Below are 27,070 nucleotides of genomic sequence, written 5' to 3'. Positions count from 1 at the left end.
CTAGTAATGAAGAACACTCATCCAAATTAAAACTGGGGAAGAACACTGTTCTGGAGCCAATCCAGTAAGATAAGAATCTGATGAATAATGTTGAAAAGGGATATCAGAATTATACTTATTTGTCTAAGTGTATGATAATTATATACCGCTTAAATATTAAAAGATGAAAAATTACTAGAATGAGTAGGAAAATTCAATATGTGGTCAGATAAAAGATAAATATGTAAAAATCAATACCTTTTAAAACAAAGTATCAGTTACAATAATCAGAGAAAAATAATTAAAACAATAAGGTAGTAGCATGGAAACTGACAGAGAAGATATATGACACAGAGGAATATCTAGACAGACTCGAGTATATATGAGGTTTTAATATATGACAAAGGTGGCATTTCAGTTCCTGGGAAACAGCTGAATTAGTCAATTAATTGGTGGCACTTGAACTGGTGGCTCACCAGTTAGAAAAAAAATGTAGCTCCTTTGGTAGGCAGACTCCTGAAATGATCTCCTATGATCCTTACTTCCTGAATTCACACTCTTGTGTAGTTGAGCCCTTCCCTGAAGTGTGGACTGGCCTACTGACTTGCCTCTAACCAACAGAATGTGGCAAAAGGGACAGAATGTCACTTCCATGAGAAATTTACAAAAGATTGTGACTTCCATCTTATGAGCAGACTCTCTAGGGCCTTCTCGTCTTGCAAGTTTTGATAAAGCAAGCTGCTGTTGGAAAGGCCCAAGTACCAAGGAATTGAGGGTGGCTGCTGGCCAACAGCATCTGAAGAACCAAATGCTAACAACAGTCACGTGAACTCAGAAGCAGATCCTTCCTTATCTGAGACTTTATTTGCAACCCCATACCTGGCCAACACCTTGACTGCAGCCTTGTGAGAGACCCTGAGGCAGAGGACACAGCTAAGTCATGCCTGGATTCCTGATTCACAGAAACTATGCAATAATAAATGTTTGTTGTTTTAGGCCACGAAATTTTGTGATAATTTGTTATGCAGCAATAGAAAACTAAAACAATTTCTTACCCGTGTCACACAAAAATTTCAATTTCAAATGGTGTAGTGGGTTGAATGGTGGCCCCCAAACAGATATGTTCATGTCCTAATCTCTGAAATCTATGAATGTGATTTATTTGGAAAATGGGTCTGTACAGATATAATTAAGTTAAGGATCTCAAAATGAAAGCATCCCGGGTTATCTGGATGGGCCCTAAATCCAATGACAAGTATCCTTGTAAGAGATAACACAGAGGAGAGACCGAAGAAGAGGCAGCAATGTGATATTGGAGCGATGCAGCCACAAGCCAAGAACACCTGGAGACACCAGAAACTGGAAGAGGCAAGGAACGGAATCTCCCCTAGAGCATCTGGAGGGAGTGCAGCCCTGCCGACACCTTGATTTTGGACTTCTGGCCTTCAGAACTGTGAGAGAATAAATTTCTGTTATTTTAAGCCACCAAGGTTGTGGTAATTCGTCATGGCAGCCCTAGGAAACTATTATAGATGGAATAAAGTTTTTACACGTAAAAACTACATCCATAAAATAACTAGAGTATGATACTAGAGAGTATTTTTATAATCTCAAAGGGTAGAAGGATTTTACTTAGCATGACATCAAGGCCAGAAGCCATAATGATGAATAGATTCCACTACATAAAAAATTTTTAGTTCTTTAAAAAGGCAAATATTAAAAACAGTATATTCAAAGTTAAAAGGAAAACTCCAAATGGATAAAAAAAATTTGCAAAATATAATAGGCAAAGGCTTAAAAGTAGGCAAAGGACACAGAAATATAAATGACTAATAACCATATAAAAGGATGGCTGTAATAATTTTAAAAAGCCAATTAAAATATTTCATACCTATTAGACTAGCAAAAATTTAAAACAATATTCAGCACTGGCTGATAAGGGAAAATAGGCACCTTCACACACTGTACTCTTTGACCCAGCAATATGGTTTTAATTTCAGTAATTTGGTTTTTTTTTTTGAATTTTTGAATTTTATTTTATTTTTATACAGCAGGTTCTTATTAGTTATCCATTTTATACATATTAGTGTATACATGTCAATCCCAATCTCCCAAGTCATCCCACCACCCCGCCCACTGCCACTTTCCCCCCTTAGTAATTTGGTTTTTAAAAAATTTTACATACAGTAAAATTTTTTCTTTTTTTGGTATACAGTTCTCAGGATTTTTTATACATACATAGATTTTTTTATTTTGTAACCAACATTACAGACAGGACACAGAATAATTCCAACACCCTAAAACATCCCCACACCCAGCAACATGCTTATAACAATGAAAACTCCAATAACTCAAGTGTCCATGAATTGAGGATTGATTAAATATGTTACAATAATCCATATAATGGAATTTGATGTGACCAGTGAAAAAATGAAGCAGATTAATATGGAAAGATATCCACATTATATTGACAAGTGAAAAAACCTAGTCAGCACTGTCCCACTGTTTAACCTATACATAAATATATGTACAGAAAAAAATTTATAGAAATATATTCACCAATTTATATGGTTATCTTTAGGGGATCAGATTTTAAGGAACTTCCTCCACATTATGCTTTATGATTTTGTCTTGTGTGTTTTGTGTGTTTTGTCTTTTGCGTGAACCAAATTAACACATTACTTTCATAAATGGAAGTAACAATAAAGTCATTTCCATTTTGGAAAATAAAGTAATTTCAATAGAAGATCTAGGGACATAAAGAATGTAATAAACTACCTAAAGCTCTGACTTATTTACAATTTGTAGGAAGCTTTGATATGAATGCCAGGCTCCTAGAAAATGAGTATTAGGGCTCAAACCCAAGTACTATGGCCTTAATTTTGGTGCTAGAATGGCCTATAGTAGAAATTACAAGATCTCTGTATCTACAGATCTTTATGAATTGAAAAATATTTTCCTTTGTCAACTTGGACATTTTACCTCCTCATCCTGCTCCTATTTCTATTAACCCAGCTCACCTAAGCCAAATGTCCGGCCCTCATCCCTCTCCCTAACCTTTTACTCTATAAAAAGAAATCAGCTGTCTCCCCGATCCACTCCATATTAACTTAATTATATTTATATCTGTTTATTATTCACCAAGCATGAACCATGTTATGGGTTTTCTTTGTCTCAATTCTAATGAGAGTTATCATGGATTTGCATTAAGTTTTACTTCACTTTAGAGGTTTATGTGGTTTCATGTAAATACTGGGCTTCTAATTCTCCTATTTGTCTTTAAAAACTGTTTTTAGCTGTTTCCAGAAAGAACTGCAAGTCTAAAAAGTCTAAAACTCTAAACATTAGGGAGTGGAAAAATATCTTTCATTCCTTTACACAGACAAAGCTCAAGTCAAAGGGAGAACACTAAGTACATAATTTTTTTCAAGTGCCCCTAGCCTCAGAAAACTCTAATATAAAGAAAATCATACAATTTAAATCCTTCAAACCCCTTGCTATTCTTCAAGAACTCTTAGTTTAAATATTTAGATTTAGGATACCTAGAAAACACTCTCTCAAAATACTTACTTCACCAAGGTTAAAATGTTGTTTTCTATGTTTTTATCCTTTTCTGTTTTTCCCTAAACTTATCTTTTGTTTTCCTTGAATCTTCAATTTTCATGATAACATTTTTATTCTCTCCTGAATCTTTGTATTATAGACAATTAGTAAGCAGCAGAATTCAAAGACTGAATTGCTATGTTGATTCATAAAGTAAACAATCTTTATTCCAAGATTATATCTTAATCACCAAAGGCAAGGAAATGTTTTCAATCCCTATCATGTGGTTTACCGTTAATAAGAGGGGAAATCCTATTTCTAAAGAAAAAACAAAACTCAAGGGAATAGTTTTGGGACCCTTACAGTATGTTTTAATTTCAAAAGGTGAATGAAGATTAAAAAGATTATCACTGAAGGTACCATGTATATAAAATTTTGCTGTAGCCATTTGATCCTGTCCTCACACATCTTAACTACTATATATTAATTTTAATCTACATTTAAGTTACTCAAGACATATAACTCATGAGAGCTCCCCATCCCAATCTTGTTCTCTGAATATAGATTAACCTCACCTTCCTTCTTCGAAATGATTTTAGTTTAAAATATATTACTACTACTGTTTGGTAACTCTATAGGGGAATAAAGAAAGCTAAAATAAAATGCTACAATGTAGACCAAAAACATAAAAATAAGTAAAACACTTACAGGTTCTGTTAGTGTTGTATCTTTCTCCAGGAACTGTACAACACAGTAGGCTAGCTAAAATACAAGGGACAGTTTATAAATATTACTGAATGAAATAACATTTAGTAATGCAGGATTTTTATATTTAGCTAACAAAACTACCTCATTTTGACAAACTTTATCGCAATATATAAAAATGAATATACTCATAATTGTGCAAGTAACTTCTACTTCAAAAAAGATGTCCTTTTTTCAGTAGTAACTTCTGAATATTAAGTTAACTGAAATATTAAAGAAAATGTAGTTGGACATATCAATCTTTCGATATCATTTAGGTGGCAGACCAGTTCTTTGGGGAATTAAAAGCAACTGTCTTTGTCTTACAAATCAGAAGTGTAACTATAGCCCACTAAATTAATAGATACATACACAGATAAATAAATAAAGTTGACTGAAATAAGACTAGAGCTAACATTTTAGTTTTTCAGCATGTTTCTAACATGTATGCCTATGCTGATATGATATTATTCTTTGAGTATTAATAGAGGAAACTAAAACCATTCTCTAACTAGGTCATTGAGGCTAGATGGAACATTCTGCAGATATGTGGGATTTATCAAAGTCACACAGTGAATTAGGTTAGGGCCTGGACCAGAAAAGAACTTGATCTTTCCTATATCTATACTTACAGTTCATTCAGCTTATTTAAGAACACTAAATATCATAATGCTTTAAAAATTATGATATAGTAAAAATTTGCTTTGGGCAACTTACAAAAGCAAATTGCTTAAATATACTTAAAATTGCCACCTTAATATTTCTCAGTTTCTCTGCCTTTATATCAGTCTTTGAAACAACATTCATTTCACCTGAAATCTCCTGCAACTTACCTGAGCATGAAACAAAGCTAATCCTTTTGCAGTATGCATAGGAATAAGAACCTTCATTAGAAATTGTTTATGTTCTGCTTTCAGTGGCAATGCAAAGCCATTGATAATACTGGAGGGAAAAAAAGGCAGGGGAAGGGTTACATAGTTACTACTTTATTTCTAAAAGTTATTACATTCCCAAGTACCTAGGAACTGCTCTGCTTCAGTCCTGGTGTTGAATGACTTACTCATCTGTAAACTACGTTAGACAGACTATCACTATGAAGTCTGCTACTTTAAGTCATTCAGTGATCCCAAAAGAAAACGAGGACTGCCAATTTAATGTCCCAGTAAACAACTTTACGTTTTCTATAAATCCTATCACTTATTCATGCCTTTATTTTTCTTCTCTAAAGCACAGGAGAGTCAATATCACAATATTGTTAGAATTTTCAATATATTCTAAAGTAAATGGGTAGTTTCTCTTACTTTATTGAAAGATCTGAAATTAAGAAGTAGTTCTCTCCATAATCATTCTCTAAATATTAACAGAGGAGACAAAAACCATTCTCTAAACATAAATAGAGGGTCTAAACTTCTCTCATGTTAATACTGCTATGTGGTGAATAAGGAAGGCAAAAATGTTCATATAAACTAAAATCAAAGGCTGTAGATTCTTCTAAAAAGAACAGATGTATAGGAATGATCTATCAACATCTGAACAAGAATTCCTGTAACTTCATCAAAGATTCACTATAACTTATTTCATCTCTTCCCAATAAGATCCTATAGGTTTCTGAGGCAGTCTGGCAAGATCAGGCATAAAATATGCCACAGCTTCAAAAGCACAAGTCTATTCTGAAACAGATGTCTTGCATGGCACCATTTTAATATGCTGACCCCCTAAAAAGCTATAAGAATTCCGTTGAGAAACTATGCCTTATACTATATATTCAAACTCTAAAATATGAAATAATTTCTCCAATCCCAGCTATTTTAATACATAAAGCATTCAAAGTTACTTAATTCTTAACAAGAACAAAAAACTGACCTACCTTCCTAATATTTCAAGGAGTTCAGCAACACCATTGAAATGCTCTGTTTCATATATAAACCTAAATTTAAAATAAAGATAGATATAAAGAAAAATCAAACACCAGAAAATTAAACTGAGAGAAAGATGTAGGAAGGTACAAAGAAATCTAAGGGGCAAATATAAGAAATGTTCAAGCACACTTTAGGAATGAATTCTTTGTAAGCTATTTTGCCCCCAATCAGTTACTTCTTAGCAATCTTATAAAAGAAGGTCTATTTCCTATTAAACCACATATACTTTTGCTAAAATTTGCTATATATTAAGATAACAATATAATTTAATCTGGAATATTTTATTTTACTTTAATATTTATAAGAAAGATGGGTCTTCTCAAAGAAATACTTTTTAAAATAGGAAACCTCTACTCATAGGTAACTCTAAGAGAAAAGGACTCATGTAATAAAGCCACTTTTATTCAGAATTTCTCTAAGCCTAAACTACACAGGCTGACTAGCTTTCTAAGATTAGGGTCGCCTTTAAAGTAGGGAGTCATAGACACAAATGATGACAGGATAGGCAGGGAAGATAGCATAAATGATGGGCGGGGCCCCACAGAGAACGACAGAGAGCTGGACAAAGATGTTCTCTCTAGAGGAGGCAATATTTCTCATCTCTGACTGTTACAGTGTGAAAATGCTAGCCTAATTTTGCCACATCGTCAACTCAAACAAACAAACCAAACCTGAAATTTGGGTATTAAAGCAAAATCTCCTAATCTGAAGCAACTACTCAATAGATTTCATTGATAAAGTAGTCAAAAGATAAATTTAATTAGCTTTGTCAGAAAATCGAATGAAAATACTGCCAAGAGCTACTGATTTAAATAGTATTTATACAAAATTTTTTAAACAAGTGCTCAAATAGATATCAATAAGTTTTAAACATCAATAACACTGGTATTATCTATTAAAAATTGTCTTCATTACTACTATCCACTTAGATGAGAAATTACAAGAAAAAGTTAGATGCAATCAAATGATATCCACAAAACAGGCTAAAAATGACTCAAATACTATCAGTTAAGTTTCTAAGTTTCAGACTTTAAAAATTAACCTAACGGGGCTTCCCTGGTGGTGCAGTGGTTAAGAATCCACCTGCCAGTGCAGGGGACACAGGTTCGAGCCCTGGTCCGGGAAGATGCCACATGCCGCGGAGCAACTAAGCCTGTGTGCCACAACTACTGAGCCTGCGCTCTGGTGCCTGCGAGCCACAGCTACTGAGCCCGCGCACCACAACTACTGAAGCCCGCGCACCTAGAGCCCATGCTCCGCAACCAGGAGAGCCACCGCAATGAGAAGCCCGCGCACCACAACGAAAGAGTAGCCCCCGCTTGCCCCAACTAGAGAAAGCCTGCATGCAGCAACGAAGACCCAACGCAGCCAAAAAATAAATAAATAAAACAAATAAATTTATTAAAAAAAATTAACCTAAAAGAACTGGAATAAAAAGAAAATATGGAAGGGAAAAAAAAGTGCTGTATACGAATATACAACCAATTTACCTGAGGAAAATGTTGTTAATTTGTTTTCTGATGAATGCTCTTAATCCAAGAAATTTCCCATAAATTCGATGCAGAACGGTCTTCAGGAAGTCACGTTCTCTGGGATCTTCACTATCAAAAAGCTCCAGGAGCTTTAAAAAAAATCTGAGAAATTACTTTTTAAAAATAATCGAGCTAAAACTTCACTCTATTCTAATATTGATTTTAAGATAATCCACAAAAGCTTTAAAAGTTTTAAAAAGATTCTGCCTCGTCAGATTGACTTTATTCTTGCTAAACAATGAAGCTAAAGAAAAGCTTAGGGAGTATTTTATTTTATTTTATTTTGAAAAATGACACACAATAAATAATATAAACACTTCAAGAAGTGGAATATTGTTTTTTGGCCTTGCCACTCATTTTAAAATGCTGACCTACTCCTGACTACTAAACATGGCTCATAATTTTAAAGTGTTGAAATGTGAGAGATTTTTTAATGCTTTTTGATAGTATGTCAAAACTACATACAGAATCTTAAGCTTGTAGATCGCAAATTGTTAAATAAATGAAGTTTAAAAAATACACATGCACAAATGCGTATTTCTAGTTTACTAGGAAAATTTATACAAACTAAGGCTTCTTTTTTTTTGTGATCTTACACTAAAAACATTCAAGTCACCATGCCAACAGCTCAAAAATTAATATTTAGTTAATAGGTAAAATATTGGTAGATATATGCTAACAGAGTGAAAATCATTCATGAAATAACACTGAAATAAAAGATGAGACTACAGACTTTTATTTAAAGTCAGCTTAGCAAATGGCTGAAAAATTTTAAACCAGTTCAAATTGGCCAAATCAGCATTTTCCTACACCTCTACACAACTCTTCAGCAAAGGCAGGACAAACAGATCTTTGAAAAATTTAAAGTCAAAAGCTCAAACTTCCATTTTAAAATGGTAAAGAAACTGAAATTCTTCAGTCAAAAAAAAAGTATTACTGTATTTTAATGAAACACTGGATTTTCTTAGGAAAAAATATACAATAACCTCTCTTTATAGAATACAATCACCTATGAAGTTGTCAAGGAATTTTATGTTCTGTACTTTGGGATTGATAATTACAGTCATGACGGCATGCTCTGAACCTTAAGTTCTTTTTCCATTCTGTCTTGAATTATATGTAATTGTTTACATGTGTATCTCTTCTACAAGAGTGGGTATTCTTTGAGAGTAGTGATGACTTTAGTCACATTTATATAACCCTAAAGTGTCTGGCTTATAGTTTGCATTTGTTGTTTGCTAGATTATTAAGTACTGCATGTGGCTCCAGCAAAAAATATCCATCGAGTATGAGAATTTATGTTAATATACCTAATTAAGTCACTTAAAATTATTCTAATTAAAATAGCTAAACTATTCACTTAAGACACTCAAATCCAAGTTCTGATGTTGGGTTTACTTGGAAGATATGCTTTGAAATTAATAAAAGGAACCCTTAATTGTTAAGGTCGCTATGTCTATTTCAAGAACAAACATAATGTAATACAAGTTGATCCTCAGGGTCAACGTAAAATAGTAGAGAACAATTGTTAGCTAAGTGTTAAATCTATTTAAATAAATTATTTTGAAATATTACAATCTAAATAAAACAATCTATTTTATATAATCAAATTTACAATCTATTTATATATAATCAAATATAATCAAATCCTGATTGTGCCATTTTCTAGCTCTGTGAATTTGGATATGGTCTAGCTTTTTATATAAAAGCATATAAGGACAGAGCCTGGCACATAAAAAGCACTCAATAATTCTTAGCTTCCTTCTTCTGAAATCCTATGATTTGAACATAACCGGGAACTACACACTTGTTTTCTTCTCTTGAAATAATAAATGTCCAAATTTATACTTTAGATTTTTCTCCTGTACTTCTAAGTCTTAAGCTTACCACCTAATCAAATAATTTCAAAATACAAAAGCTGAGAATTCTCATAGTAATATTTACTGAAGCAACACACTAAGAATACCTCAGAGCAGTGATCTGTGAAATCACAGTGATATAAACTGCTAGAAACAAATTACTGGGCCTTGGCTTCTCAGATAATTCAGGCACTTAGAGTAGAACGTAGAAAATGGGTCCTACCCTACCAGTTTTCTTCTTGTTCCCCCTCAAATCCATTGAAAAATCCAGCAGCCAAAACACCTCAAGCTCCAGAGTGAGGAAGCCCTAAGGCAATTGTTCCACTCAACCTGCTATTATCTTAAATACAATTTAACATGGCATTACTAAAGTTCCTTAATACACTGTATTCCTTCTGTAGCACACAAGAGCTACAGAAGGAAATAAATATGCATTCATTTGCAATTACCAAAATAACATAGCTCCATTTAATCTGACTGCTTTTAACTTGTTATTGAAATGAAATTAACATTTTACTGTTAACACACACCTAATATTTCTTCATAGTTTACGAAGAACTACTTGAATGGCTGAAGGACATATTCTTGACAATGTTCTTCATTTATCAATACTTCACAGCTACTAGTCAAAATACTTTATATGGTAGTTACAGGAAATGACCAAAAATGAACTCCAAATATGTGGAACTCATGCTTGTATAATCTTTATCCTAGGGGACACACAATGGTGGGAAGAGGGTAGCAAATGTCCTTGTAATGATCTTTAATCCTGGCCTCAGCACTTCATTACTACCCTTCTACCCATCTCCTACCTTTCTTTAAAATGCTAATTACTTTAGAAGAGGAGAATTCCTAATGAGACCTAACTTACAGATAAGTATTTCAAAAGAGAAAATGGACCCAGAGAGGTTTGGTCTACTTCACAATTTTGTCTAGGGCCAGCAAAGTCCACATAGTTAAAAAGAGGCCTTTAAATTGTTGAAAAGATTTTGAAAATAAAAATAAACACATTCTGAGAAACTCATTTTGAGTATTTAGGTTCCAAAAAAACCAACTAATAATCAACTTATAAAAAGAAAGAAGGTATCACATATGTTTAACTCTATCTCCTTTTCTTCTTAAAGATCCCATTTTATCTGTGGTTTAGGAACTGGGTGGCTAGAATGCCTAAGACGGGAAGAGGGGGAAAAAAAAAAAGGAAAGGTAAGTGACACTTGATGATAGGAAAGGAGCATAAAGCCCAAACTTCTAACAATAATTCCATTTCTATTTTTTCCACCCTCTGTCATTTCAAAGTCACAGTGCTTAGAACCATATGTCAAGTTCAAGCTCAAAGATTTAAAGATTTTAAAAAAGATTTCCCCCCTAGTTATAGCAAATATTCTAAGTTAGATATTCCAGAAAGGCTTGCTTTTCTGGTCTTTATAAAACAACTATGAGGATTTAGGATTGGATAGGATAATTTGATTGACTTCACTAGAAGGCCACCCTTGATTCAAAAATACTCTTGTATTCTCAAAGCTACTTACTTTTATTCTTATTGCCTGGCAAGAATATTAAGTGCTGTTAAACAGAAATCCTTAAAGTTTTGAAAGACTATTTTAATCACAAGTTAATAAATCATTGCTAAGATGAATACAAAAATTTAAGACAGAAGAATTCCTTACCTGTTGTACAAACTTCTGATCAATGTATCGCTTTGCAATGCTAGGCTGGAAATCAGGGCTCTCCAAAAACCTTAAGAAGAATTCATACACCAACTACAAGACAAAGTGAAATAAAAGCTAAGATGATGCCTATAAAATTTTACCCTAAGTCATTACTTCATACCAAAAACACACCTCCCTTAGCAACTTAGTTAGGATATTTCAGATCTCATTAAAAAATGTCATGAGTTGGTAACAGTTTTTAAAAAACTAAATATATATGCACAGTTTGGTCTCCTCAGCTTGTAGATTTTGGGATTTATTTATTGCGTTGCATCATTCATTGAAAATATTAACTTACAGGAGCCAGAAAACAAAGACGATGTCTATAAAATATTTAATTTAGAAGACTATTTTGCACTCCATACTCACCGGGAACCCTTCTCCAGTGGATCACTAACCTACCTCAGCTTAATCTCCAGAGTTCCTTAAATGCAGGATCAGAAACCTCCAGGTAAGAGTAAACTGAATTATAAGGGGCAGTGTATCAATACCAATTTTAAAAAAGAGAAAAACTTCAAGTTTTTCTATAAAACTACAGTGGGAAAAAATTAAATCGAAACCAGGATATCTTTTCCACACTTGGGAAGTAATGAACCAAATCATATAAGTACAGGGCTCAGGAAGAAATGTCTGTGCACCACAGTGAATAAACTAGAAGTCCTAACAAGCCTTCTACTAAAAAGTGCCAAACATCTTAAAAATAGAGTATTCCCCGCTTAACCATGGGAGCTAAGTTCCAAGACCCCCCACTGGATGACTGAAACCTCAAATGGCACCAAACCCTATTTTCTGTTCATATCTTCTAACCACAAATTTAATGACTTTTCCATCTTAACTAAGCACTGTGGCCATAACTTTTGCAGTCTGAGGTGTGACAGCAAATAGCACGATTTTTTTTCCTTCCTCAGAATTTCACAGATAGAAGATTCATTCTTACCATAGATCTTAGCAACCTCAGCATATGCTTTTTTTCTTTCCTTATTAAGTTGAGAACTTTCGCCTTTTTCTTAAAGGAAGCACTTTACAGCTTCTCTTTGGCATGTCTAAACTGCCAGCATCACTACTCTCGCAATTTGGGGCTGTTACTCAGTAAAATATAAGGGTTACTTGAACACAAGAACTGCAATACCATAACAGTCGACTTGATAACAGAGATAGCTCCTAAGTGACTAATGGGGTGGATATGCTGGACAAAGATATGATTCGCATCTCGGTGGGAGATTTCAACATGCTACTCAGAATGGCACACAATTTAAAGCTTATGAATTGTTTACTTCTGTAATTTTCCACTTAATATTTTCGAACTGCGGTTGACCCCAGGTAACAAACTGCAGAAAGCAAAACCGTGGATAAAGGGGGACTATTGTAATAGCAAAATATTCACTTGCTACCACAAATCAGAATTAAAAGTAATGTTTAGTTCAACTTACCTACATCACACCTACATCTACCTTTCAAGGAGAAAGGCAAAAACACTAAAGTTTTTTTCTATGGTAACCTAATAGCTATAAAAGGCAGGAGTCTAGCACAAAATGTGCCTTAATTTACTAGCTATTAAACAACATATCAAGCTGGCACCCTAAGAACAAAAAAGGAGGATTAGATCCCAAAGTAAAAATAGTCATTCAATAAACATTTAGGTAGCCAGTTAGGCCACAATATAGAAGGGAGGCGGGGAAAATTGCTACACTGAATTTACAGACCTCACAACATACAAAAAGCATTACCAGATCTGAGCTCTATCATTCACCACAGAATAGCAAATTTTTACTGCAGTGAGTTCAATAATATGCTAAGGCTAACAACAGTTTTGGGATCTGAGTAAATATTGTTTTGTTTGATTCATCTTTGCCCAACTATGCAAAAAGAGTGATGCTTATCTGGTCTAATTATTATCTAACTTAATATTTAATGTTAAGTATGAATTAAGAATATAAAGAGGGCTTCCCTGGTGGCACAGTGGTTAAGAATCCGCCTGCCAATACAGGGGACACGGGTTCGAGCCCTAGTCCAGGAAGGTCCCACATGCCGTGGAGCAACTAAGCCCGTGAGCCACAACTACCGAGCCTCTGCTTTAGAGCCCGCGAGCCACAACTACTGAGCTGGCGCACCACAACTACTGAAGCCCGTGCACCTAGAGCCCCCATGCTCTGCAACAAGAAAAGCCACCACAATGAGAAACGCGCGCACTGCAAAGAAGAGTAGCCCCTGCTCGCTGCAACTAGAGAAAGCCCGTGCGCAGCAACGAAGACCCAACACAGTCAAAAATAAATAAAATTTAAAAAAATTTACCATTCTACCCAGCACCAGTCCCTCCCATCAGGGAACTTGCACAAGCCTCTTAGATAGCCTCATCCACCAGAGGGCAGACAGCAGAAGCAAGAAGAACTACAATCCTGCAGCCTGTGGAACAAAAACCACATTCACAGAAAGATAGGCAAGATGAAAAGGCAGAGGGCTATATACCAGATGAAGGAACAAGATAAAACCCCAGAAAAACAACTAAATGAAGTGGAGATAGGCAACCTTCCAGAAAAAAATTCAGAATAATGACAGTGAAGATGATCCAGGACCTCGGAAAAAGAATGGAGGCAAAGATCGAGAAGATGCAAGAAATGTTTAACAAAGACCTAGAAGAATTAAAGAACAAACAAACAGAGATGAACAATACAATAACTGAAATGAAAAATACACTGGAAGGAATCAATAGCAGAATAACTGAGGCAGAAGAACGGATAAGTGACCTGGAAGACAGAATGGTGGAATTCACTGTTGCAGAACAGAATAAAGAAAAAAGAATGAGAAGAAATGAAGACAGCCTAAGAGACCTCTGGGACAACATTAAACGCAACAACACTTGCATTATAAGGGTCCCAGAAGGAGAAGAGAGAGAGAAAGGACCCGAGAAAATATTTGAAGAAATTATAGTCGAAAATTTCCCTAACATGGGAAAGGAAATAGCCACCCAAGTCCAGGAAGGGCAGAGTCCCATACAGGATAAACCCAAGGAGAAACACGCCGAGACACATAGTAATCAAACTGGCAAAAATTAAAGACAAAGAAAAATTATTGAAAGCAGCAAGGGAAAAACGACAACATACAAGGGAACCCCCATAAGGGTAACAGCTGATTTCTCAGCAGAAACTCTACAAGCCAGAAGGGAGTGGCATGATATACTTAAAGTGATGAAAGGGAAGACCTACAACCAAGATTACTCTACCCGGCAAGGATCTCATTCAGATTTGATGGAGAAATCAAAAGCTTTACAGACAAGCAAAAGCTAAGAGAATTCAGCACCACCAAACCAGCTCTACAACAAATGCTAAAGGAACTTCTCTAAGTGAGAAACACAAGAAACAGACCTACAAAAACAAACCCAAAACAATTAAGAAAATGGTCATAGGAACATACATATCGATAATTACCTTAAACGTGAACAGATTAAATGCTCCAACCAAAAGACACAGGCTTGCTGAATGGATACAAAAACAAGACCCGTATGTATGCTGTCTACAAGACACCCACTTCAGACCTAGGGATACATACAGACTAAAAGTGAGGGGATGGAAAAAGATATTCCATGCAAATGGAAATCAAAAGAAAGCTGGAGTAGCAATACTCATATGAGATAAAATAGACTTTAAAATAAAGAACGTTACAAGAGACAAGGAAGGACACTATATGATGATCAAGGGATCAATCCAAGAAGAAGACAAAACAATTATAAATATATACGCACCCAAAGAGGAGCACCTCAATACATAAGGCAAATGCTAACAGCTATAAAAGAGGAAATCAACAATAACACAATAAAAGTGCAGGACTTTAACACCTCACTTACACCAATGGACACATCATCCAGACAGAAAATTAATAAGGAAACACAAGCTTTAAATTACACAATAGACCAGACAGATTTAATTGATATTTATAGGACATTCCATCCAAAAACAACAGATTACACGTTCTTCTCAAGTGCGCACGGAACATTCTCCAGGAGAGATCACATCTTGGGTCACAAATCAAGTCACAGTAAATTTAAGAAAATTGAAATCATATCAAGCATCTTTTCTGACCACAATGCTATGAGATTAGAAATCAATGACAGGGAAAAAAAACGTAAAAAACACAAACACATGGAGGCTAAACAATACGTTACTAAATAACCAAGAGATCACTGAAGAAATCAAAGAGGAAATCAAAAAATATCTAGAAACAAATGACAATGAAAACACGACGATCCAAAACCTATGGCATGCAGCAAAAGCAGTTCTAAGAGGGAAGTTTATAGCTATTCAAGCCTCAAAAAACAAGAAGAATCTCAAATAAACAATCTAACCTTACACCTAAAGGAACTAGAGGAAGAAGAACAAACAAAACCCAAAGTTAGCAGAAGGAAAGAAATCATAAAGATCAGAGCAGAAATAAATGAAATAGAAACAAAGAAAACAATAGCAAGGATCAATAAAACTAAAAGCTGGTTCTTTGAGAAGATAAACAAAATTGATAAACCATTAGCCAGACTCATCAAGAAAAAGAGGGAGAGGACTCAAATCAATAAAATTAGAAATGAAAAAGGAGAAGTTACAACAGACACCGCAGAAATACAAAGCATCCTAAGAGACTACTACAAGCCACTCTATGCCAATAAAATGGACAACCTGGAAGAAATGGACAAATTCTTAGAAAGGTATAACCTTCCAAGACTGAACCAGGAAGAAACAGAAAATATGAACAGACCAGTCACAAGTAATGAAATTGAAACTGTGATTAAAAATCTTCCAACAGGGCTTCCCTGGTGGCGCAGTGGTTGAGAATCTGCCTGCCAATGCAGGGGACACGGGTTCGAGCCCTGGTCTGGGAAGATCCCACATGCCGCGGAGCAACTAGGCCCGTGAGCCACAACTACTGAGCCTGCGCGTCTGGAGCCTGTGCTCCACAACAAGAGAGGCCGCGATAGTGAGAGGCCCACGCACCGCAATGAAGAGTGACCCCTGCCTGCCGCAACTAGAGAAAGCCCTCGCCCAGAAACGAAGACCCAACACAGCCAAAATTAATTAATTAATTAATTTAAATAAAAAATTAAAAAAAAAAATCTTCCAACAAACAAAAGTCCAGGACCAGATGGCTTCACAGGTGAATTCTATCAAACATTTAGAGAAGACCTAACACCCATCCTTCTCAAACTCTTCCAAAAAATTGCAGAGGAAGGAACACTCCCCAACTCATTCTATGAGGCCACCATCACCCTGATACCAAAACCAGACAAAGATACTACAAAAAAAGAAAATTACAGACCAATATCACTGATGAATATAGATGCAAAAATCCTCAACAAAATACTAGCAAACAGAATCCAACAACACATTAAAAGGATCATACACCATGATCAAGTGGGATTTATCCCAGGGATGCAAGGATTCTTCTATATACGTAAATCAATCAATGTGATAAACCATATTAACAAATTGAAGAATAAAACCCATATGATCGGGCTTCCCTGGTGGCGCAGTGGTTGAGAATCTGCCTGCCAATGCAGGGCACACGGGTTCAAGCCCTGGTCTGGGAGGATCCCGCATGCCGCGGAGCAACTGGGCCCGTGAGCCACAATTACTGAGCCTGCGCGTCTGGAGCCTGTGCTCCGCAACAGGAGAGGCCGCAATGGTGAGAGGCCCGCGCACCGTGATGAAGAGTGGCCCCCGCTTGCCGCAACTGGAGAGGACCCTCACACAGAGACGAAGACCCAACAGAGCCATAAATAAATAAATTAATTAATTAATAAAAAAAACCCCAAAAACCATATGATCATCTCAATAGATGCAGAAAAAGCTTTTGACAAAATTCAACACCCATTTATGATTAAAACTCTCCAGAAAGTGGGCATAGAGGGAACCTACCCCAACATAATAAAGGTCATATACGACAAACCCGCAGCAAACATCATTCTCAATGGTGAAAAACTGAAAGCATTCCCTCTAAGATCAGGAACAAGACAAGGATGTCCACCCTCACCACTATTATTCAACAGAGTTTTGGAAGTCCTAGCCACGGCAATCAGAGAAGAAAAAGAAAGAAAAGGAATACAAATTGGAAAAGAAGAAGTAAAACTGTCACTGTTTGCAGATGACATGATACTATGCATAGAGAATCCTAAAGATGCCACCAGAAAACTACTAGAGCTAATCAATGAATTTGGTAAAGTTGCAGGATACAAAATTAATGCACAGAAATCTCTTGCAGTCCTATACACTACCGATGAAAAATCTGAAAGAGAAATTAAGGAAACACTCCCATTTACCACTGCAACAGAAAGAATAAAATACCTAGGGAGACAAAAGACCTGTATGCAGAAAACTATAAGACACTGATGAAAGAAATTAAAGATGATACCAACAGATGGAGAGATATACCATGTTCTTGGATTGGAAGAATCAACATTGTGAAAATAATTATACTACCCAAAGCAATCTACAGATTCAGTGCAGTCCCTATCAAATTACCAATGGCATTTTTTATGGAACTAGAACAAATCATCTTAAAATTTGTATGGAGACACAAAAGACCCTGAATAGCCAAAGCAGTCTTGAGGGAAAAAAACGGAGCTGGAGGAATCAGACTCCCTGACTTCAGACTATACTACAAAGCTACAGTAATCAAGACAATATGGTACTGGCATAAAAACAGAAATGTAGATCAATGGAACAGGATAGAAAGCCCAGAGATAAACCCACGCACCTATGGTCAACTAATCTATGACAAAGGAGACAAGGATATACAGTGGAGAAAAGACAGTCTCTTCAATAAGTGGTGCTGGGGAAACTGGACAGCTAAATGTAAAAGAATGAAATTAGAACACTCCCTAACACCATACACAAAAATAAACTCAAAATGGATTAGAGACCTAAATGTAAGACCGGACACTATAAAACTCTTAGAGGAAAACATAGGAAGAACACTCTTTGACATAAATCACAGCAAGATCTTTTTTGATCCACCTCTTAGAGCAATGGAAATAAAAACCAAAATAAACAAATGGGACCTAATGAAACTTCAAAGCTTTTGCACAGCAAAGGAAACCATAAACAAGACGAAAAGACAACCCTCAGAATGGGAGAAAATATTTGCAAACGAATCAACGGACAAAAGATTAATCTCCAACATATATAAACAGCTCATGCAGCTCAATATTAAAAAAACAAACAACCCAATCCAAAAATGGGCAGAAGACCGAAATAGACATTTCTCCAAAGAAGACATACAGATGGGCAAGAAGCACATGAAAAGATGCTCAACATCACTAATTATTAGAGAAATGCAAATCAAAACTACAGTGAGGTGTCACCTCACACCGGTTACAATGGGCATCATCAGAAAATCTGCAAACAACAAATGCTGGAGAGGGTGTGGAGAAAAGGGAACCCTCTTGCACTGTTGGTGAGAATGTAAATTGATACAGCCACTATGGAGAACAGTATGGAGGTTCCTTAAAAAACTAAAAACAGAATTACCATATGACCCAGCAATCCCACTACTGGGCATATACCCAGAGGAAACCATAATTCAAAGAGACACATGAACCCCAATGTTCATTGCAGCACTATTTACAAAAGCCAGGTCATGGAAGCAACCTAAATGCCCATCGACAGACAAATGGATAAAGAAGATGTGGTACATATATACAATGGAATATTACTCAGCCATAAAAAGGAACGAAATTGGGTCATATGTAGAGATATGGATGGATCCAGAGACTGTCACACAGAGTGAAGTAAGTCAAAAAGAGAAAAACAAATATCGTATATTAACGCATATATGTGGAACCTAGGAAAATGGTACAGATGAACCAGTTTGAAGGGCAGAAATTGAGACACAGATGTAGAGAACATATGGACACCAAGGGGGGAAAGTGGTGGGGGGGTGGTGGTGGTGGTGTGATGAATTAGGCAATTGGGATTGACATGTATACACTGATGTGTATAAAATTGATGACTAATAAGGACCTGCTGTATAAAAAAAAAAATTTACCCTTAAAAAAAAGAATATAACAAGAAAAAATAGAAGTTGATATCAATTTTTTATTTATAAATAATTTTCTAATCAATCAACTACATAGATAATTTTGCTTTGGGGTAACACATGCAAAAAGATACACAAAAATTATCACAGAGTCCTGTGAAGTGTTAGTACATTCTCACAAACTGCTATGCAGTTTCACTGGCACAACCTGCTCAGTGCCTATTTTCATCTCTAATACTGGGCTACTGTGATATTGTGATAAAATTAGAAATATATATTTGGTCTTCATCGCTGGTTATTGGCAGAGGGCTCCTAAACCCGTGGAATTTCCTGAGCAATAAAGAGTGAGAAGAAGATCTTTTGTTATTCATAATAAGCCCCTTTCAACCACAGTTTATGGTTATGAGTTTATGCTAATGAGGTGACTCTGGAGGATGAAGGCTGGTTATCAGAGGAACCAACCATAGTATCAGAGGGTTGGAACTTTCAGCCCAAGCCCCATCCTCCAGGAAGAGGAGAAGAAGATTGAGTTTAATCACCAATGGCCAATTATTTAATTTATCATGTCTACGTGATACAACCATCAGAAACATCCTAAACAAAGGGGTTTGAAGAACTTCTGGGTCGGTGAACACATCAAAGTGCTGGGAGGGTGCTTCATGGAAAATCCAAGCCCCTTCTCCACACCTTACCCTATGCATCTCTTCTATTTGGCTGTTCCTGAGTTATCTCCTTTATAATAAACTGGTAACAGTAAGTAGTGTTTCCCTGAGTTCTGTGAGCTGTTATAACAAATTACTGAACCAGAAGAGTGGGTCATGGTAACCCCAGATTTATAGCCAGTTAGTCAGAAGTATGGGAGGCCCAGACTCTCGACGGCCATCTGCAGTGATGGCAAGACCCCAGTCTTGTTGGACTGAGCCCTCAACCCCTGGGGTCCTTGCTAACTCTGGGTAGTTAGTGTCAGAATGAATAAATTGTAGGACACCCAGGTGATGTTCACAGAGAACTGGAGAATTTCTTGGTGCGGAAAATCTATATATTTGGTGTCAGAAATGTTGAGGGTAGAAGAAACAAGTTTTCCTTTAGCTATGTTTAGTGTGAACAGATAGCAGGTAAGCTCCAAAAAGCTCATTCACGTACTGGGGAGGTAAGACAAAAATAAAAACATATAAAATGGTATATACACAAAAACTATATGGCACAAACTATGAGTTTAGGAGACATTTAGAAAAGGGCTATATCACTGTGGAATAAGGTCAACAGGAAAGTTTTAAGGAGGACATAAAACTTGAGCCCTGCATTAGGTGTGATTTTGGACAAATCGAGAAGAAAGAGGAGGGCTTTTATAAGAAAGGTAGATGTCTCAAGAAGAAGATGGTGTAGTGTAGGGGCTGGTGGGTATGAAATCAGAGACTCTTTATGTAGATTCCAAGTTAAAACCTGTGGTAAGGAGGGGCCAAGTTAGCCCTGAGTCAAGCACGGCATGCATTCACCTGTATATTCTACCCCTTAAGACGTACACCAGAAATTCAGGGCTTAAGCCTTATTAGTTTTAACAGTAATAGCATGTCTTTTGGGAGACTTACATGACATCAAGCTCCAGATCAAAATGAATCCTCTAAATCACATATACAGTTGAAACCTGTGCCTATCACAGATATGACATATCATTTCCTACACAGTTTGCATCTGCATCACTTACCTGACACAGTGAACATTAATTAAGTGACCAGTCAAGATGAGCAGCAAAAAGCTTTTATGCAACCAACTTAGCACCACTGAAGAGATGATGACAAAAGGTTAAATACATGTTGAGTAATCCCAAACAGAGGTAGAAAAACACGAGTGACCTACAGAGCTAAAAATCTTCAATATGGCACAACTAAGACTATGCTTATAAAACTGTACCCCGCCCCCACTGTCACTGTCTCTATACCCTTTATCCTGCATTACTTTTTTTCTTGTATTTACCACACCCTGACATAGTATTATTTATTCTTTTCCCCTAGAGTGTAAGACAGTTTGCTTATTACTTCAATGCTTTACTCCCAATATTTAGAATAATGCCTGAAACACAACAGATGCCCAATAAATATTTGCTGAATGAATGAAAATCATAGTTGAGAAACTGTATTTCTGTATTAAGGTTTCTCTATGTTCTTCCACATGAAAAAATAATTTGCTCCAAGAACCTAACAAACAGTGCTGCAAAGGGACAATAGATACTTTCAGCAATGGGCTTATTTCTCTAATAAAATGGCAATCTTCACGTATGTTCAAGGTCCTCCTATTCCTGTAATCCAAAAAATACCCTAAAAGATGAAAGATAACTAAAAAGTGTTAGGAAAGAAGGATAATCTTAGCATTCTATTCAGTACTGACTGTGCCATTCCTAAGGTAGTTAAAATAAAATATATAAAATTCTGGTCTTTACCAATAAAAGATTTTAGAAGGTACACCACAAAACAGCATAGATCATTAATGTATTTGAAAATAAGACCTATACAAAAAGCTAAAGGAACTAGAAATGTTTGGCTTAGAAAGGGAGACTTAAAAGCAACTTTAATGATTTACAAATACACAAAGGCTCTTTTTCCAGGAGTATGCTGACTGAATGTTTTCCAACCTCCATTAAGAGGAAGCTAATTTAAATGGGGCTTTAAAAATTGATTTAATATTTGAAAGAATTTATATAAGAATTAACATATACTAAATTCAATGATGGATATTAAGTGCCTAGAACACTGCCTGGGACATAGCAAACACTAACAAAATCTTAGTTCTATAAGAATCTGGGTTCTTTTTTTTTCTCCTTTTAAAAACAGGACATATTCTACACAAACCTTGAATAGCTTAAATATGACCAGCCTATTTTTCCGCTGCTCTTTTAACCATAATAATTAAAAAGATAATTAATAACAAATAACTATTTACAATTAAAAAGGTCAAAGTAATGAAAATGTTTCTCAACCTTAAAATAAGGATAAAAGATGTTCCTTTTCTATTTCTGTGCATAAGTGTTGGTGCATTAAGTCATAGTCCCTATAATTTTTGATTCTTAGAACATGCAAATATTTAAAATATAGCATCTGGTCAAGAGCTATTTGGATGTGAAGGTGTACATTATAAAATATATATGTCCCCACTTTAAATTTCTACTTATACAGATCATAAAGAAGAGCCTCTGGTTCCTCAAATCAAGTTATCCTAAAAAGGTCTGTGTTCTATTCAGTATCCTACATAATTACATCTTAATTATCTGTGCCAAAAAAGAAGACAGTTGATAAAAGAAAATAAAAATACTACATAACCTGCCTGTATTCCAGGCTAGTATAGCAGACATGCCTAATTATTTAGAAGTAGGTATATAGAAAATTACTATCTTGTTGGTCTTCAATAAATACAAAGCAATAATACTTAGGAAAGAAAATTTTAAAATAACTTATAGCTGTTTTACATCAGTAATTATCATATAATACTCAGTAAATTAAAAGATATGGCCAATCCACTATCCCCAGTGCTAAAATGGCCTTTCTTTTGTTCTTTTCTTCTGTGTTTCTTTATTCCATTTATTCCATTGTTCATTAGTGTTTCCATTACAGTGTGAAAAAAAAGTAAAAAGAAATTGTAAATTAGCACCTTTTTAGAAAATTCACAAAAAGGTTGAAGAAACAAAAATTTGAAAGGTCTGAAATTACTTGAGATTATTCCCCTCATTAACTAAACTTAATGTTTATTTTTCATCCTGGCAAATTAATTTCTAGCATCAAAGACCTGATAAGCTAAATATAAAATGTAAACTTTTAGTAAAAAAAAAAAAATTCCAGGTGACATGATTCAAGGTATATTAACAACAAGGAAAGAAATTTTCATTGAGCAAACTTCATCAGTGCTACACTCTCTATAATTTCATTCATCAGAACAGCTTTAACATTCCACTCTAAAAAAAGTATGACTAAATAATGATGTAGCTACTGACAAATCCTATCAATCAGTTCACTTCGCATTTAACAGACCATCTGACTGCCAAATTTAAAAACTGTATACCAAATTTAGTTACTAGAAAGATTTTTAACTATAAACATATATATCCAGAGTAGAGCTTTTTTTTTGCAATCCTTTATTTTTTTTTATTTTTAATTTTTAATTTTTTTTAAAACCCAGATTTATAGAATTGCCATTACATGATGCTATCTTTTATTTTTAATTTAATTTAATTTTATTTATTTATTTTTGTCTGTGCTGGGTCCTCGTTTCTGTGCGAGGGCTTTCTCTAGTTGCGGCAAGCGGGGGCCACTCTTCATCGCGGTGCGCGGGCCCTACACTATCGCAGCCTCTCTTGTTGCGGAGAACAGGCGCCAGACGCGCAGGCTTGGTAATTGTGGCTCACGGGCCCAGTTGCTCTGTGGCATGTGGGATCTTCCCAGACCAGGGCTCGAACCCGTGTCCCCTGCATTAGCAGGCAGATTCTGAACCACTGCGCCACCAGGGAAGCCCCCTTTATTTTTTTATTTTTTTTAATCAGTCATCAATTTTATACACATCACTGTATACATGTCAATCCCAATCGCCCAATTCAGCACACCACCATCCCCACCCCACCGCAGTTTTCCCCCCTTGGTGTCCATACGTTTGTTCTCTACATCTGTGTCTCAGCTTCTGCCCTGCAACCCAGTTCATCTGTACCATTTTTCTAGGTTCCACATACATGCGTTAATATACGATATTTGTTTTTCTCTTTCTGACTTACTTCACTCTGTATGACAGTCTCTAGATCTATCCACATCTCAACAAATGACTCAATTTCGTTCCTTTTTATGGCTGAGTAATATTCCATTGTATATATGTACCACATCTTCTTTATCCATTCGTCTGTTGATGGGCATTTAGGTTGCTTCCATGACCTGGCTATTGTAAATAGTGCTGAAATGCACATTGGGGTGCATGTGTCTTTTTGAATTACGGTTTTCTCTGGGTATATGCCCAGTAGTGGGATTGCTGGGTCATATGGTAATTCTATTTTTAGTTTTTTAAGGAACCTCCATACTGTTCTCCATAGTGGCTGTATCAATTTACATTCTCACCAACAGTGCAAGAGGGTTCCCTTTTCTCCACACCCTCTCCAGCATTTGTTGTTTGCAGATTTTCTGATGATTCCCATTCTAACTGGTGTGAGGTGATACCTCATTGTAGTTTTGATTTGCATTTCTCTAATAATTAGTGATGTTGAGCATCTTTTCATGTGCTTCGTGGCTGTCTGTATGTCTTCTTTGGAAAAATGTCTATTTCGGTCTTCTGCCCATTTTTGGATTGGGTTATTTGTTTCTTTAATATTGAGCTGAATGAGCTGTTTCTATATTTTGGAGATTAATCCTTTGTCCATTGATTCGCTTGCAAATATTTTCTCCCATTCTGAGGGTTGTCTTTTCATCTTGTTTATGGTTTCCTTTGCTGTGCAAAAGCTTTGAAGTTTCATTAGGTCCCATTTGTTTATTTTGGTTTTTATTTCCATTACTCTCGGAGGTGGATCAAAAAAGATCTTGCTGTGATTTATGTCAAAGAGTGTTCTTCCTATGTTTTCCTCTAAGAGTTTGATAGTGTCCAGCCTTACGTTTAGGTCTCTAATCCATTTTGAGTTTATTTTTGTGTGTGGTGTTAGGGAGCATTCTAATTTCATTCTTTTACATGTAGCTGTCCAGTTTTCCCAGCACCACTTAATGAAGAGACTGTCTTTTCTCCATCATATATCTTTGCCTCCTTTGTCATAGATTAGTTGACCATAGGTGCGTGGGTTTATCTCTGGGCTTTCTATCTTGTTCCATTGATCTATGTTTCTGTTTTTGTGCCAGTACCATATTGTCTTGATTACTGTAGCTTTGTAGTATAGTCTGAAGTCAGAGAGTCTGATTCCTCCAGCTCCGTTTTTTTCCCTCAAGACTGCTTTGGCTATTCGGGGTCTTTTGTGTCTCCATACAAATTTTAAGATGATTTGTTCTAGTTCCGTTAAAAATGCCATTGGTAATTTGATAGGGATTGCATTGAATGTGTAGATTGCTTTGGGTAGTACAGTCATTTTCACAGTATCGATTCTTCCAATCCAAGTACATGGTATATCTCCCCATATGCTGGTATCATCTTTAATTTCTTTCATCAGTGTCTTATAGTTTTCTGCATACAGGTCTTTTGTCTCCCTAGGTAGGTTTATTCCTAGGTATTTTATTCCTTTTGTTGCAATGGTAAATGGGAGTGTTTCCATAACTTCTCTTTCAGATTTTTCATCATTAGTGTATAGGAATGCAAGAGATTTCTGTGCATTAATTTTGTATCCTGCAACTTTACCAAATTCATTGATTAGCTCTAGTAGTTTTCTGGTGGCATCTTTAGGATTCTCTATGTATAGTATCATGTCATCTGCAAACAGTGACAGTTTTACTTCTTCTTTTCCAATTTTCAGTCATTTTATTTCTTTTTCTACTCTGATTGCCATGGCTAGGACTTCCAAAACTATGTTGAATAATAGTGGTGAGGGTGGACATCCTTGTCTCATTCCTGATCTTAGAGGAAATGCTTTCAGTTTTTCACCGTTGAGAATGATGTTTGCTGTGGGTTTGTCATATATGGCCTTTATTATGTTGAGGTAGGTTCCCTCTATGCCCACTTTCTGGAGAGTTTTTATCATAAATGGGTGTCGAATTTTGTCAAAAGCTTTTTCTGCATCTATTGAGATGATCATATGGTTTTTATTCTTCAATTTGTTAATATGGTTTATCACATTGATTGATTTGCGTATATTGAAGAAACCTTGCATCCTTGGGATAAATCCCACTTGATCGTGGTGTATGATCCTTTTAATGTGCTGTTGGATTCTGTTTGCTAGTATTTTGTTGAGGATTTTTACATCTATATTCATCAGTGATACTGGTCTGTAATTTTCTTTTTTTGTAGTTTCTTTGTCTGGTTTTGGTATCAGGGTGATGGTGGCCTCATAGAATGAGTTTGGGAGTGTTCCTTCCTCTGCAATTTTTTGGAAGAGTTTGAGAAGGATGGGTGTTAGCTCTTCTCTAAATGTTTGATAGAATTCACCTGTGAAGCCATCTGGTCCTGGACTTTTGTTTGTTGGAAGATTTTTAATCACAGTTTCAATTTCATTACTTGTGATTGGTCTGTTCATATTTTCTGTTTCTTCCTGGTTCAGTCTTGGAAGGTTATACCTTTGTAAAAATTTGTCCATTTCTTCCAGGTTGTCCATTTTATTGGCATAGAGTTACTTGTAGTAGTCTCTTAGGATGCTCTGTATTTCTGCGGTGTCTGTTGTAACTTCTCCTTTTTCATTTCTAATTTTATTGATTTGAGTCCTCTCCCTCTTTTTCTTGATGAGTCTGGCTAATGGCTTATCAATTTTGTTTATCTTCTCAAAGAACCAGCTTTTAGTTTTATTGATCTTTGCTATTGTTTTTTCTGTTTCTATTTCATTTATTTCCACTCTGATCTTTATGATTTCTTTCCTTCTGCTACCTTTGGGTTTTGTTTGTTCTTCTTTCTCTAGTTTCTTTAGGTGTAAGGTTAGATTGTTTACTTGAGATTTTTCTTGTTTCTTTAGGTAGGCTTGTATAGCTATAAACTTCCCTCTTAGAACTGCTTTTGCTGCATCCCATAGGTTTTGGGTCGTCGTGTTTTCATTGTAATTTGTCTCTAGGTATTTTTTGATTTCCTCTTTGATTTCTTCAGTTATCTCTTGGTTATTTAGTAACGTATTGTTTAGCCTC

General features: G+C 35.7%; 1 protein-coding gene across 1 annotated transcript in view; it reads right to left on the bottom strand.

Annotated features, from left to right (window-relative positions):
- Positions 1 to 27,070, bottom strand: part of PPP2R5A (protein phosphatase 2 regulatory subunit B'alpha) — a 101,366-nt gene that overhangs the window by 12,317 nt on the left and 61,979 nt on the right. Inside the window, exons 4-8 of the mRNA XM_061187515.1 lie at positions 11,244 to 11,336; positions 7,676 to 7,806; positions 6,134 to 6,193; positions 5,100 to 5,208; positions 4,231 to 4,284 (exon numbers count right to left, since the gene is read on the bottom strand). Of these exons, the coding sequence (XP_061043498.1) occupies positions 4,231 to 4,284; positions 5,100 to 5,208; positions 6,134 to 6,193; positions 7,676 to 7,806; positions 11,244 to 11,336 (447 nt within the window). The remainder of the gene's footprint in view (positions 1 to 4,230; positions 4,285 to 5,099; positions 5,209 to 6,133; positions 6,194 to 7,675; positions 7,807 to 11,243; positions 11,337 to 27,070) is intronic.

This window comes from Eubalaena glacialis, chromosome 3, assembly GCF_028564815.1.
Source record: "Eubalaena glacialis isolate mEubGla1 chromosome 3, mEubGla1.1.hap2.+ XY, whole genome shotgun sequence".
Taxonomy (NCBI): Eukaryota; Metazoa; Chordata; class Mammalia; order Artiodactyla; family Balaenidae; genus Eubalaena; species Eubalaena glacialis.
This window is presented reverse-complemented; position numbering and strand designations above follow the sequence as displayed.